The 14,602-nt window shown below is 45.5% G+C and overlaps 1 protein-coding gene across 1 annotated transcript; it reads right to left on the reverse strand.

Annotated features, from left to right (window-relative positions):
* Positions 1 to 313: 313 nt before the first annotated feature.
* On the reverse strand, positions 314 to 5,350 carry LOC142497440 (toll-like receptor 12). Its single transcript, XM_075605227.1, is given in 2 exon segments — positions 314 to 1,630; positions 3,644 to 5,350. Coding segments are annotated over 2 exon segments (2,826 nt in total). The 5' UTR covers positions 5,310 to 5,350; the 3' UTR covers positions 314 to 470.
* Positions 5,351 to 14,602: the final 9,252 nt, after the last annotated feature.

Here is a 14,602-nt window from a genome sequence, read left to right on the forward strand (position 1 = left end):
GTGTGCCAGAGCCTGTTTCAGAAGAGGAAGGGGATGTAACTTTGTAAATGGTTGCTATAGAAACAAAAAATGCTTGTTACATTATACATAAAAAATTTGATTTAGAGTTGATTTAAAAAAATACTATAAGTATTTTCTCATAGTACAGAACTGATTTATTACAAAAACACATGTGGGATATTTCTTGGTCTGCAACTTTAAAATACAAGTGCAAACTGTAAAAAAATGGTTTAAATAAAAACGTTGGAGATCAATGCTTACAGGGCCAAACCTACAACTCTATGTTGTTATTATTATTTACTTATAAGATGCCGCATATTGTGCAGCACAGTATAATCTGGGATAAACAATAGCTTACAAAGTAATATCAAGTTAGCACATAATGATACTAATAGACCATGCGATCTTAACTCCATTTATCTAGGCTTCCTATTGTACGCTTGGCCTTTTCCAGTAAACGCAAACATAGTTCATGGTATTTCCATTGGAATTTGTGTCTCCCTAATAGCCCTTCTCAGCCTCTCCCAAAAGGCAATTCGTTTATTGTTTCCCTCAGGCCAGTCTATGTATGTTTTTCTATTTACCATCTTGGCTACCCTATGGTATGAAGACAGCTGATATCGGGATATATGTTCCAAGAAGATCAAAATTAGGTCATCATTTTTCTCTGCCAGTATCCTGTAGGTGGCCATTCTCATCTCTAGAGAGCACCACTCACTCCTCAAATAATTGTGACTTATCAGACAGATGGTCTTTCTGCTCTTATAAATACTATCCATTATGTTATCCACAATGTCCTTCCCCACTTGGAAGTCCCTATTGTGAAGGCACAGTTTTACGAAAGGTGGTCCCTTTTCCTCTAAATTAGGGATGAGATACTGCATAACCCAATCCTGATCCAGACTGCAATAAGACACAAAGGCATCATAGTCATATTTATTTGAACCTCCTCTTTTACCTCTATGTTTTTGCAGCCAAGCTTGGAATATGGAAAATAAGTGAAGGATGTTTGAGTTGAAAATATTGTAGAGCAAAGTGAGAGTGATAAATAGTGACATAGAAGGAAATGTCAGAAGAAATAGAATGAGTTCTATGTTTTGGTTGCAACTCTTTTCTACAAAGATTAACAGATTATGCACTTTGTTTAGTTGAAGGCATATTGCTGTACCTATCGCTGATACAAACGTTTTGTTTTGCTTCAGTGCCCAGCTAACAAACCTTGAGTTTACACAGTCACATTGGAAGGTCATATCATAAAAGTACACATAATTGACATGAGCCAAGGCACTCTGTATACCAGATTCGATTGCAAGCATCATCCCATTCTTCATTACAAGTAGTCTGAGGGAACTCATGTCTTTGAAAAGAGCAGCAGTGACATACTTTAATCCAGAATTCCCCAGCGTCAGAATCTCCAGTTTATACAGCTTTTGAAAGATATCCTGAGGGTTGATGTTAGGGTTATTAAGAGCTGTAGCCAGATTTTCCACTTCCAGACTTATCAAAGAGGGAATGTTTGAGAAATTTAACTTTTCAGTGAACGATTTGCCATTGTGTTGGTAGAGCAGTCTTTTCAGATACTTAAAATGCTGCAGAGGAAATCCGGAAGCTCCACAGGATTCAATTTCATCTTATACTATATTAGTGAAAGCACTGTATGCCTGCCTGCCTGCCTGCCTGCCTGCCTGGATGTCCGGTGTCCCTAGGGGAAATCTCATTGGTCCCTTGGCCCGCCCCCGCACACCTCTCATTGGCCTGAGGCGGAGTGACGGGCCAAAGGACACACAGGGACACACACACACACACACACACAGGGACACACACACACACGGACACGGACGGGGACACACACACACAATCCCCTCCCGGTGCCCCTCACTCTCCCCCGTCAGCTGGACCGCACCTCAACTTCCACACCCCCCCCCACCCTCCCTGTGCCCGAACTTACCCGGAGTCCCGTGTACACACACACACATTCCCACCCCCCCCAAGCTCACATACACCTCACCACCCCCCTCCAAGCTCATCCCCCCCCAAGCTCACACCCCCCCAAGCTCACACCCCGGCGCCGCTACAGTCAGCGGGGGAGCGGAGTGAGCGCCCTTGACACACACGGGGGAGCGGCCACAACACGCGGCCTCCCGTCTCACATCCACCTGGGAGCGGCCGGATGAGTGACGCAGCGGCCGGATGAGTGAGGCAGCGGCAGGATGAGTGAGGCAGCGGCAGGACGGGTGAGCTCCCCCCCCCTCCACATGCTACAGTACGTGCTGCTCTTGCCCCTCCGCTCCCGGCATCCCCCTGTCACCGCGTGACAGGCCGCGGGACGTGAGGGGGGATGCCCCTCCGGTCCCGGCTCCCCCCTGTCACCGCGTGACAGGCCGCGGGACGTGAGATGGGAGGGGGGGATGCCCCTCCGGTCCCAGCTCCCCCCTAGGCCGCAGGACGTGAGATGGGAGGGGGGATGCCCCTCCGGTCCCAGCTCCCCCCTGTCACCGCGTGACAGGCCGCGGGACGTGAGATGGGAGGGGGGATGCCCCTCCCATCCCGGCTCCCCCCTAGGCCGCGGGACGTGAGATGGGAGGGGGGAAGCCCCTCCGCTCCCGGCTCCCCCCTGTCACCGCGTGACAGGCTGCGGGACGTGAGATGAGAGGGGGGATGCCCCTCCGGTCCCCGCTTCACCTTCTCCCCACCGTTGTCCCCGCTGCCTGCGCAGGAGGAGGGGGGGGAGCGGGTGTTGGTGCTGGTGTGAGACTGTGTGTGAGTGTCTGTGACTGTGTGTAAGTGTGTGTGAGTGTCTGTGACTGTGTGTAAGTGTGTGTAAGTGTCTGTTACTGTGTGTGACTGTGTGTAACTGTGTGTGACAGTGTGTGTAAGTGTTTCACAGTGTGAGAGTGTGTGAGTGTGTAAGTGTCTATGACTGTGTGAAACTGTTTGAAACTGTGAAAGTGTGTGTAAGTGTGTGTGACTGTGTGTGAGTGTGTGTAACTGTCTGTGATTGTCTGTAACTGTGTGTGTGTGTGTGTGTGTGGTGCACTGTGCAGTGTGAGCAATGAGCAGTGTGTCAGTGTGTCCAGTGTGAGCAATGACCACTGTGTGTGCAGTGTGAGCAGTGTGTGTGCAGTGTGCAGTGTGTGTCAGTGTGAGCAGTGTGTGTGCAGTGTGTGCAGTGTGAGCAATGAGCAGTGTGTGTGCACTGTGTGCAGTGTGAGCAATGAGCAGTGTGTCAGTGTGTGCAGTGTGACCAATGAGCAGTGTGTGTGCAGTATGCAGTGTGTGTCAGTCTGAGCAGTGTGTCTGCAGTGTGCAGTGTGACCATTGAGCAGTGTGTGTGCAGTATGCAGTGTGTGCAGTGTGAGCAGTGTGTGTGCAGTGTGCAGTGTGTCAGTGTGAGTAATGAGCTGTGTATGTGTGTTTGTGCAGTGTGAGCAGTGAGCAGTGTGTGTCAGTGTGACCAGTGTGTGTGCAGTGTGCAGTGTGTGTCACTGTGAGCTGTGTGTGCGCAGTGTGCGTCAGTGCGACCAATGAGCAGTGTGTGTGCAGTGTGCAGTGTGTGTGTGCAGTGTGCAGTGTGAACAATGAGCAGTGTGTATCAGTGTGAGCACGGTTCACATCCCGGGCAACGCCGGGTCTCTCAGCTAGTTATTGTTATATATCTTTAGTTCTCTTAAATTAGTAAACAATGTGTGGTTGCACTTTGCATCAATATTTATTCTGCTGCCATTCGCAACCAATCTGTACAAAGAAGATATAGTCATATTAACATGAATACTTATATGTTTACCAGATTGAATATCCAGTTGCTGCAGGCCTGGTAACAAAACAACACTAATATACTCAGATAATCAGCCAATTTTCAGGTTCTGAAGTTGTATTAGTTCTTTAGCAATATTACTTTTGAGATATTTCAGGCCATTGTTTTTCACACAAAAGCACATTAACTTAGACAATCCTGAGAAAGAGTCACTTTGTAACTCAGTCAGTCTGTTGCTTGTCAAATCCAGCATTTGCAACTCTTTTAGACCCCAAAATGCAGATGTTTCTATTGTTTGAATCTCATTGTTCTCTAGGTGAAGCCCTTGTAGTTGGGTCATGCAAAAGAACTGTCTTTTTTTTAGAACACGGACATGGTTATTAGAGAAATGCAAATCTTGCAGTCCCGAGGTGAAGTTATTGTCATACCAGGTTGGGCAAAGATCCAGACTGAGAAAATTATAAGACAAATTCAGTATTTTTAATTTGGGCATTACGTAAAGAATGCTGCAGTTTACACTATTCAACTGATTATGGTTTAAGATTAATTGTTCTACCAAAGAGCATCCTGATAAATCATGTATGACACTGGTGCGGATACCTTGTAGATAAAAAGACTTGAGTTGAAGTCTGGCAGCTATAGAACATAGTAGATTTGTCATATTGACTCCACGTCTAAAAGCAGAGGTAAGGGACAAACTTTCCAGTTTCACTATGCCAGAATTCAAGAGGTCAGACAAAGTTAAGAATGTAAAATCCAAATTCAAAAGGCGCAGTTGAAATCTTGCGAAGGCATCAGGTTTGACTCTTTTCAGGGGGTTTTCTGACAAATTGAGCACTGTTATGTTTGGAAGTTTTGTTATTGATTTATTCTGAAGAAGTGTGTCATCTACTGTTTGTATCTTGTTCATACCCACATCTAATGTGTGCACTGAGAGGATGTCTGGGAACATGCTAAATACCTGAAACAAGTCACAGATACAGTTTTGGGGAAGTGAAAGCATACGAAGATTAATAGAAGGAGGTAATCGGATAAGTCTGCCCTGTGTTAGGTGAAATCCTTGTATGTTGAGAAATTTTAGAGAGTGCAGAGTGACAAAAACATCCTTTGCTAGAGAAAGATTATTGCATGTAGTAGTACCTAGAAAACTGATTGAGAGAGATTCCAGATTTTCCAAGCCTTTAAATGCTTCTGGGAGTACATTATGCACTGGCATTTTCATTGTTAAGTATATCAGTTTTCGAAATTTAGCAAAGTTGCCCCCTTGGATGACATTGTTGCTTCCGGACAGGCAGAGGATCTGAATGGTTGTGGGCACATCTGACAAATCAGCTTCCACATCTGTAATATTACTGCACAAGGCTAGGAGAGTTGTATTTTTAGACAAGCCGCAGCTCTTTGCAAAAATAAGGTCACGTAGTGGCATAGATTCTCCTGCAATATTGCATTTTCTACTAGTCCACCCTAAACTAAGCGATGGCATCAGAAACAGGAGTAGAAAGACAATAAATGAGCAATATGGGTTCCATTCTCTTCGGGTTTCTGATGTACCCATGATCCAGTTTTATATCATCCCTTTAATATAAAAACAGAATATTATTCGGTTACAATGTATGCATAAATAAATATATGGAATAGGGAAAAGCCTCAGCGCACCTCTAATAAAGTGGAAAAAAAAAGGTGCTTTAAATATGCTCAGTGCATACAGTATATGTAAATTAAAGTCTATACTAAATACCAAAAAACTACACTAAAATAAATATATATAAAAAGGATAAAATAATATACTCCGTGAGTACAGAAAACAGGTCCACCAAATATTGTCACGGGCTGCTTCTCCAAGACATGTACCACATCAAGGAAAATTTCTAAACAAAAAAAAAAAGAGAGAAGCATTAGACAAATGCCAACTCACATGGTTTACAACAGAAACATGCATAGAATATGGAACAGTAAAGGTTACCGGATATCCGTCTCATGTACTCAGTGTCAGATTTCCCGTTAGGCCCAGGCCTAAGGCAGCAAAATTTGAGGGTGGCAAAAATGTCCGCCCCCATTTGCATTTGACGTGCTTTGGGGCCTGTTGGACATAATGGGATGGGAGTTATTTACCTGTGCCAGATGCCTGCATTTTGTCACCCTGCTTCTCCTTCAAAATCGAGCATCAAATGACACAGCGGATGTCACATGGCTTCTCGTAGTCATGGCAATCGTGATGTCGCGACGTCAAATGACGTCATGACGGCGGGTTACCGCAACGCAGCATGTCGTCACGTTGGTGACGTCCGCGGCATCATTTGATGCTGGATTCTGATGGAGAAGCAGGGCAGAAGGCGCAGGCAAGTGCCTGCGGTCTAATATATCGTGGTCTCTTGTACTGACGGTGTGTGCGGGACCTGCCAGCTGATGTATATCCAGAAGTTCTGTCACATTTGTCTTTACGACTTGTTGCCAGGAGACGTCCCTCCTTCAATACAAGCAGGAGGATCAATAATGCTTCACAAATCCAGGTGAAATAAGTCCCAATACACTGTCCGAACAGCAGAAGGCAACCCCTGTCTGTAACAGCAGGGAGCAAGTTCATGTCCGTAGATACTAGTGGCGTTGGCGTGAAAGCTCCGTCTCAGCACAGTGATGACGTCAGTGACGATACCCTGTGCATTACATCACCGTTCAGATGACTTCATCAGGGGTTGCTCCCTGCTGTTACAGACAGTGCGTTGGGACTTTTTTCACCTGGATTTAGGAAGCATTATTGATCCTCCTTGTTGTATTGGTGGAGGGACGTCTCCAGGCAATAAGCCATAAAGACAAATCTGACTGAACTTCTGGATATACATCAGCTGGCAGTTCCCACACACACCGTCACTACATGAGACCGTCACTACATGAGACCGTCAGTACATGAGACTGTCAGTACATGAGACTGTCAGTACTTGAGACCGCAGTACATGAGACTGTCAGTACATGAGACCGCAGTACATGAGACGAATGTCTGGTAACCTTTACCAGTTCCATATGCTATGCAAGTTTCTATTGTAAATCATGTGAGTTGGCATTTGTCTAATGCTTTCTATTAAAATTCTATTTCTGTGTACTGTATCGCACTATGGGGCGCGTGCTTCTCCTTTTAGTTTAGTTTTTTTAGTAATACATGTTTATGTGTGACGATAGAAAGGGGCAACGCACGGTTACATAGAGTAATTGCCAGGGTGCGTCGGATAGACGATCGGACTTAAGGATACACTCTCAGGTCTTTCACAATGTTTACTGGAGATGATCTTAATAATGGTCCAAGCTTGGACTGAAATGCAGATCATTGTTTGTATCAATAAATATATAATATATTTTTTATATATATATATACACACACACACACACACACACACACACCAGCCATTTAGCCCTCCATTGTATTATCCTTTCTTTTTTATCCTGAGTCCTTTGATAAAAGTTTGTACTGTGTGATACATGCGTTAATGCTGCTGTTTGCCTGTACTGTGTGATACATGCGTTAATGCTGCTGTTTGCCTGTACTGTGTGATACATGCGTTAATGCTGCTGTTTGCCTGTACTGTATGTATGTCATGTTTGATTTTGCTGTTTTTAATTACTCAGTTAAAATCTAATTTGAAGCATTAAATTCAATGCAAAATGTATTTCATAATCGTTTTTTAAGAGAGCTAATAAAACCAGTTGATTTAATTCAATAATATATTTAATAAGATTACTTTTTATTTGTAAGCGGGTACTTTTTTTTTAAGATAAAATGTACTTTCTCCTGCTCTGAATTATGACTTTTTATGTCATATTTACTAAGGTTTGCTATGCTAAAAAAAAGCATATATATATATATATATATATATATATATATATATATATATATATATATATATATATATATATATATGCAAATATAACTGTATGCTCATCTGCATGTCTTAGGCAGGTCTGCAACCCCGCCTTTCCCCATTATCACCCAGCATACAGCACTTCCACTGCAGCAAGGGATTCTGGGAAATGACATGCAAATGAGCACACAGTGTCACTTTTTGCCTCAATAACCATTTTTAACATGGTTCCCTATAGGCTTAAGCTTGCTGCATGGTCACAGCTTTGAGCACAGCCAGGGTTAAGGTGCATACCCAGAAAACCATCCACAGACCTTGAGAAAGTCCTTTACGGACGAAACGCGTAGGTGCGTTCCTACCATTGTTTGTTTCTTGTAACTGACCATTAAATCCCTTTTTAATACTTATCCCTGTTTGGAGTTACCCTCATTTTTTGGCGATCTACTAGCTGGTATGCTGCTGGGAAACGCTGTTGTGCTCCTCTACATCCTTGCTGTTTGTGTTTACCCTGAGAGGACAGCACGCTGGAATTGATCCACTAACCAAGGACACCACCAAGGAAGGTAAAGGGCTATAGCCCATTCTACTATTACCATCCAGTGCTGGACTGACTGAGTTATTTCCCCAGGGTTGAGTACACTACTATTAGGAGACCTATTTTGGGGTACCCGCGTGGGGACCACCAGACCTCTAGTTTTTCACCCATTAGATGTTATGAATCATACTCTATGTCCTTGAACTTGGATCTATCATGAAAAATGGAACTATTATAATATTAATGAGCTATTCTAGGTGATGCACCAATACACTGCCTACCTATCTATTAATTTGAGAATATAAATATATAGAAAAAAAGTCTAATCTCAAAAAAAAAATCTCTTTAGCTATCATACAAAATACATTAAATTAATAGATAGCAAACGACTTCGGGCAAGTAATCTTTTTTTATGTCATCTGAAAAAAACAGTTTTTAAATTATTCCTGAGGTGTTAGGAAAATGGAAAGATTCATTTTACAAAGTGAAAGAAGTGACATGCGAGGTTTCAAATGTTCTACACACACGTGTTGGTCCTATGAGGAATCACAACAACCTGCAACAAATGTACACATCAGCTGGACCTTTACGGCTACTAGAAGTTTAAACTACAAGGCCATATTTGCCAAGCAGTGCTACTCCATACCCTTCTGGTGCTGATATACACCTTCTGGACCATTAATTGTATTAATAGGCTGTAAGGTGTCCTCCAGCGCTGGAAGTTGTTTTACAGAGCACTGTAGCCATTCTTAATAAATAAAGCCCACAATATCTTGCTTTTAAAACTACATCAACAACATTGTAATTGCACATTTAAAAACAGTGTTTTAGCCATAAAATGTCACAACCATCTCTTACCAAAAATGGGTTCTTGTTAAAGCGTTTGTATATCTCCTCGTTGCTTGCTTTTCTTTCAAGTTTTGAGAACACAATTCGAGCAGAAGCCTTTTATATATGGTATTGTTGACTTCTATTTTGGTTTGTACAACATGCACAATCACACTTCTCTTTAAACTAATATGTGAAACGCAACAGTTCTCTATTTCATTAGGAAACGACATTCTGCAAGATGTATTGATATCCTTCAATTGGGAAAGTCCTGTTACTCTAGCCTAGACTACAGGCTTACTTCATATTTACAGTCAGAGGCGGAACTAGGGGGGCGAGTGGGGCAACTGCCATGGATGCAGCCTCTTAGGGGGCACAGGTCAGGCTGGCAGCGGAGTAGGAGGGTGGGATTATGGGGTGAGAAAGGGGGGGGAAGAGAGAAAGGTAGGGAGATAGAAAAAATGGGTGAGACAGAAAGGGGGAAGAGGGATAAAGTGGGGTGAGAAATAGAAATTAATCAATTAACTGAAGTTACCATGTAACGTCTTCTCCCGGGAGACCAGGTTATTTACACCTTTTTACTGGGATCATTCATTGAGCAAAACAAGGTAATGAAATAATTTGTAATTAATTCTGCATAAATTCGCTTACACACAATGATACACAAAATACAGACAAAACGACACACTTACTTTGGGACTGGGGTTGAAAACTAGACTTTCCTAGGTGCAGGGAACTCTATGGAAGAGTTTTACCCCTTGACCGGAAACTTAGCCCGGAATAACTAGGAACCCAAATCGGCATAAAATTCCATACGCCACCGGTACGTTATCTTCTGAGAACTTGGTCCCTCTTGACCGCGAGTTACTCCAAATCTCCTGGAACTCAAATCAGCATAAAATCCCAGCCACGACTGCTACGTTTGATTCTGAGAACTTGGGTGCAAAATGCTGGACTTAGACTTTGGCGGGCAGGCTTTTCAGGCTCAAAATCGAAGCCGGTTGCTCTGCTATTCACACAGAAGCAACTTTGAAAAGCCCGCCCGCGCTCTTACTACAGGGAACTATGATTCTTATAGTATTTTCTGTTTCATTCATAAAACTGAACAGCCAATCAACACATGGGAACTGTCCCTAGCAAGTACACAGATTCCCATCAAGCTCTGAGAAACCCAAACCATTACCACATTATATATGTGTGTGTGTGTGTGTGTGTGTGTGTGTGTGTGTGTGTGTGTGTGTGTGTGTGTGTGTCAAAAGGAGTGCTAGTGGGCGTGGCTAAATGTATACAACAAAAAACAAACAAAGATGCCCAAAGCTACTTCCAATGTGACAAAAATACACAGTGCAATGCCTATATATCTCTTGTAAAAGGGTAATTTAGTTTAACACTTTTGCCAAAGCGTCTTAAGCCTGTTGCCACTTACAAGGCATGACCGTTAGCAGGTCCTAACACTCACCTGGGTTAAATTTCTTATTTACCTGTATAATTACAGGAAGAATGATCGCATTGGATCTGTCATAACCTGGCAAAATGAAACTAACCTGACAACTTGGAAAGTCCCAAGCAGTCAATCAGAGCCAAGCCGCCTAGAAAAGCCGGGTCAGCAGGAAATCCGAAATGGCCAAGAGACATGCGGAAGCCGGCCACCTCTCTCCCTGGCTATCTCAATGCCACCCACTGGGCAGGCTCCACCTGGTCTGGCAGAACAAGTGACAACCTGGAGGACTGCCATTGATCTCCGGACAAGGTACTCCACCTTTCCCCGCTGACCAAATGCTTGCACACCTGGGCATCCTCTGGCTGCTTTGAACTCCGATGTCCAGCAGACTTACCGGCGCCTATGGGTTAGCTCGGGCAGTTTGGACATCGGTTCCGAATGTAAAAAGTATATTACATGACATTAAAGTATCTTTTAATACACTTCTGGGTCTTGGGGGACAGGGAACAGAAAAGGAAAAATGTTGTTATTTAATTTCTATCTGCCTTTTTCCCCACACACTTCCCCTTGGACTCAGTTTGGACTCTCAATGTCCTCGCCCCCCCCCCCTCCCAACCTTATATATGGTTGGGGCACCCACAAACCCTATACTGGTTGTGGGTCACCTTGGCATTAGCTGGGGTACCCCTTAACCTAGGGATTTCCTCGGCTACAGGAATATATATTCATCCCTGTGCCTCATTCTCCTTTCTGGGCTGTGCTGAAGCAGGGTACCCTAGTGGTGAGTCGCGCTTGCGTTTTTCAAGGGGAGGTATTGTCGAGTCAATGTGCCTACATGTATCCGAGAATCAGGCATGATTCCTGGGTACATTTATAGGGAAACCGACAACTCTGGACCCCAACCTCCCAGGCACATTCTGTCAACGGTACCTGCTCAAAACCCCCCTTGAAACTCATACCCTAGCAATCCCTGTTTGATTGCATGCCCGGAAAGGGGAAAACACAACAAATGCTTTTATTACATACAGTACATATGAATGGTACATTGTTACTGGGCCCAAGAGCTAACTCTCTTGGACCCTTATACACAGAGCCGGGGAAACCAAAACGGGCTTGACCTTTATTTTAGAGCCTGGTTACCCCCTCTCATCACACCACTCTTCTGTTACCTCAGATTATAGAGTCTGTCGTTGAGGTGGGGGCCTGAATTCTATGGGTATATGTATAGGTGTTCTAGCGTGCGATACACGTGGCGTGGGACTGGAGCAATTGCACACAACACAATGGTAGTTAACTATAATTGGCTTTATATGTGCAGTATAGCCTCCGGCCGCTACCCTTTCCTTTGGTCCCTAACAGTATAATAAGTCCTGCTAGGGACAGGCACTGGAGGGGTTAATTCCTGGTGAGTGACTAGCCCTCTGTGGATCCTTTCTTTCTCCAATACAGGGAGCGAAGGAAGAAAGAGATTTTCAAGAAGCTGCGGCCATTGCTGTGGCGACATATCTAAAGGCTAGAGGCTGCGGGCAACTGTTACGCCGATGCTCGCCACAAACCGGGACCGGACCGCGGGGCTGAGGTGGGGTTATATAATCACCGACCTGAGTCCACGCAGACTGATCCGGAGTGCGCAGTTCGTAGTCGTACATCGCAGGGTCAGGATTGGAGAAGGCAGCATCGTCGTTATGGAAGCAGGAGTTCGGCAACAGGTAGTCAGGATTTCCCCGCTTCAGCTTAGGAGCGTGAGCGCGGGGGTGGCTTCTGCGCGAGGAGCGGCCTCGGCCCATGACGCCGATCCCAGCAGGAGGAGACAGCAGGCTGGCCGAAGTTCACCGCAGGGCAGCGTCGGGTAGAACCAACGCTTCAGCGCAGAAGTCCAAGGCAGGTCACTGCAAGAGGATTGCAGCAAGCCGCAGGAAAGGAAGGGTAGCCACTGCTAGGAGGGAATGCAGCAGGTACCGGTGCTGGCAACACGCTTCAGCACAGACGTCCCGGGTAGGCCACTGCAGGAGAATAGCAGCAGGCCAGTGCTGGCATCAACGCTTCAGCACAGACGTCCAGGGCAGGCCACTGCAAGGAGATAGCAGCAGGCCGCAGGAAAGGAAGGGTAGCCACTGCTAGGAGGGAATGCAGCAGTACCAGTGCTGGCATCAACGCTTCAGCACAGACGTCCAGGATAGGCCACTACAGGAGAATAGCAGCAGGCCACAGGACAGGAAGGGTAGCTACTGCTAGGAGGGAATGCAGCAGTACCAGTGCTGGCATCAACGCTTCAGCACAGACGTCCAGGGTAGGCCACTGCAAGGAGATAGCAGCAGGCCAGTGCTGGCAACAACGCTTCAGCACAGACGTCCAGGACCAGGCCTCTGGATACTCAGGAACTTGGAAGGTAAGAACGCTAGGAGAGAGGCCTGGGGTGGTTTGTGGCAGAGACAGTAACATAGAGGTAGGAATAGTTATGCTCGGCGCTGGTTCAGAGCCAACGCCTAGAATATAAAGGGCGGAGATCCAATCACAGGAGGAGGGTGTGTGAGAATTCCTCCAATGAAGTAGCACAGGGCAGAAGCTGCAATGAGAGGCAGCACCTGTGCCATAGATTGCCAGAGGAAGCCTGCAACTGCACAGGTCTGCAAGGCAAAAGTCAAAGCCAGTAGTGGATTCCTTACAGTACCCCCCCCTTCAGGTGAAACCTCCGGACGAACAAGATCCATCACAGATTTGGGGGACATGGAATTGTTCCTAAACCTCCTTAGGCGAGAGGTGTCGTTGAAAGCCCATAGTTTGTTGGGATTCCTTACAGTACCCCCACCACTGGGTGAAAAGCCTGGGTGAACAGGACCATTCATAGGTCTGGGAGACATTGAGTTGTTCCTGAAGTGTCTCCGGCGAGAATTAGGTCCACAATCCAGATGTACATTGGCGAGTGCCATGAAAGACAGCGGTGGTACTGCAGTTCTTGGTACATGGACAATGGGACCTGAGGGCTCCGGAATGGGAACATCGGAAGGACGGTAGCCAGGTGTCCGGTGCATAGTAATAGTCCAAGAGTACGGGACACAGGACACAGATTGTCGGACAAAAATGGCAGAGGGACCTTCAGAGAAGGCAATGTCTTTGGTGAAATCAGCACGGAGGAAGTTGCGAGAGTCTTTAGCTTCCAAGGAATTCCGGGTGGTGGTTAGCAAGGGAATGGGGCGGGAGGGTTCACTACACACTATTGCAGCGGTACTTTTGATACCAAGCAGGGTTGCTATCCCAAGCAATTTGCGAGAGTCTGTAGCAGTGTGTATGCAACTCATGGTACTGGCAGTTGAAGAAGGATCCGCTTCCTTTGGTTTGTGATCTTTAGAGAGAATCAAATCCGAAATTGTGGCCTTGGCGAAGGACATAATAAGCATGTCTATACCCATAGTGGACCCATAGAGAACAGGAACGGACGCTTCAGGTAAAGCGACGAGGTCCAGTAAGGGTGTCTTCGTCTTAGGGAGAGGCCAATTGCCATACAGATTGGGCACTTTGGGCACCGCACAGAGACCTGCGAGTAAGGAGTCTGTTTGAAAGGTGAGAAAACAGATTTTATCCAAAAAACAAGGCAGGCGGTTAAGCGGTGCATCAACCTTAGGGAAAAAAGTCTTGGGGTTAAAGCTGGGTGCCTCCAACACAGAGAAAGAAGACAGAGAACTAGAGCTTGGCTTCGGAGTGGAGGTCCCAGGTACCCAGGTCTCACATGATACTGTGGGAGAAGCAATGCAAATTGTTACTGTTTTAAACATAGGGTCTTTAACATCGGTAGCTCCAGGCACCTTTTTGAGAGGTAACCCTAGTTTTGGGACAGGACAGTCAATAGCAAGTACCCCAAGTATTGTGGAAGACACAGAGAAAAATAAGTCCATTTTAAAGACGGGATCTTCTGAAAAAAGGGAACGTTCCAAATGCGATACCCCTGAGTTCGTGGTAGTAGACATACAGTCAGTAGTGGATACCCCGAATACTGTGGGCGAATCAGCGTGAAACAGTATTATTACAGGAATGGGCATCCCAGACTTAAAGTCATTTTTAATCATCCCGGAGGCTGTGGCATGATCCGTGAGAGAAACTGGGGTAAACTCTCCAACAGACACAAGGGACATCTTGCTTGTTACAGAATTGGGTCCCTGAGAATCCCTAGTGAGGGCATCAGACTCCATGGGAGA

Source organism: Ascaphus truei, chromosome 6, assembly GCF_040206685.1.
Source record: "Ascaphus truei isolate aAscTru1 chromosome 6, aAscTru1.hap1, whole genome shotgun sequence".
Taxonomy (NCBI): Eukaryota; Metazoa; Chordata; class Amphibia; order Anura; family Ascaphidae; genus Ascaphus; species Ascaphus truei.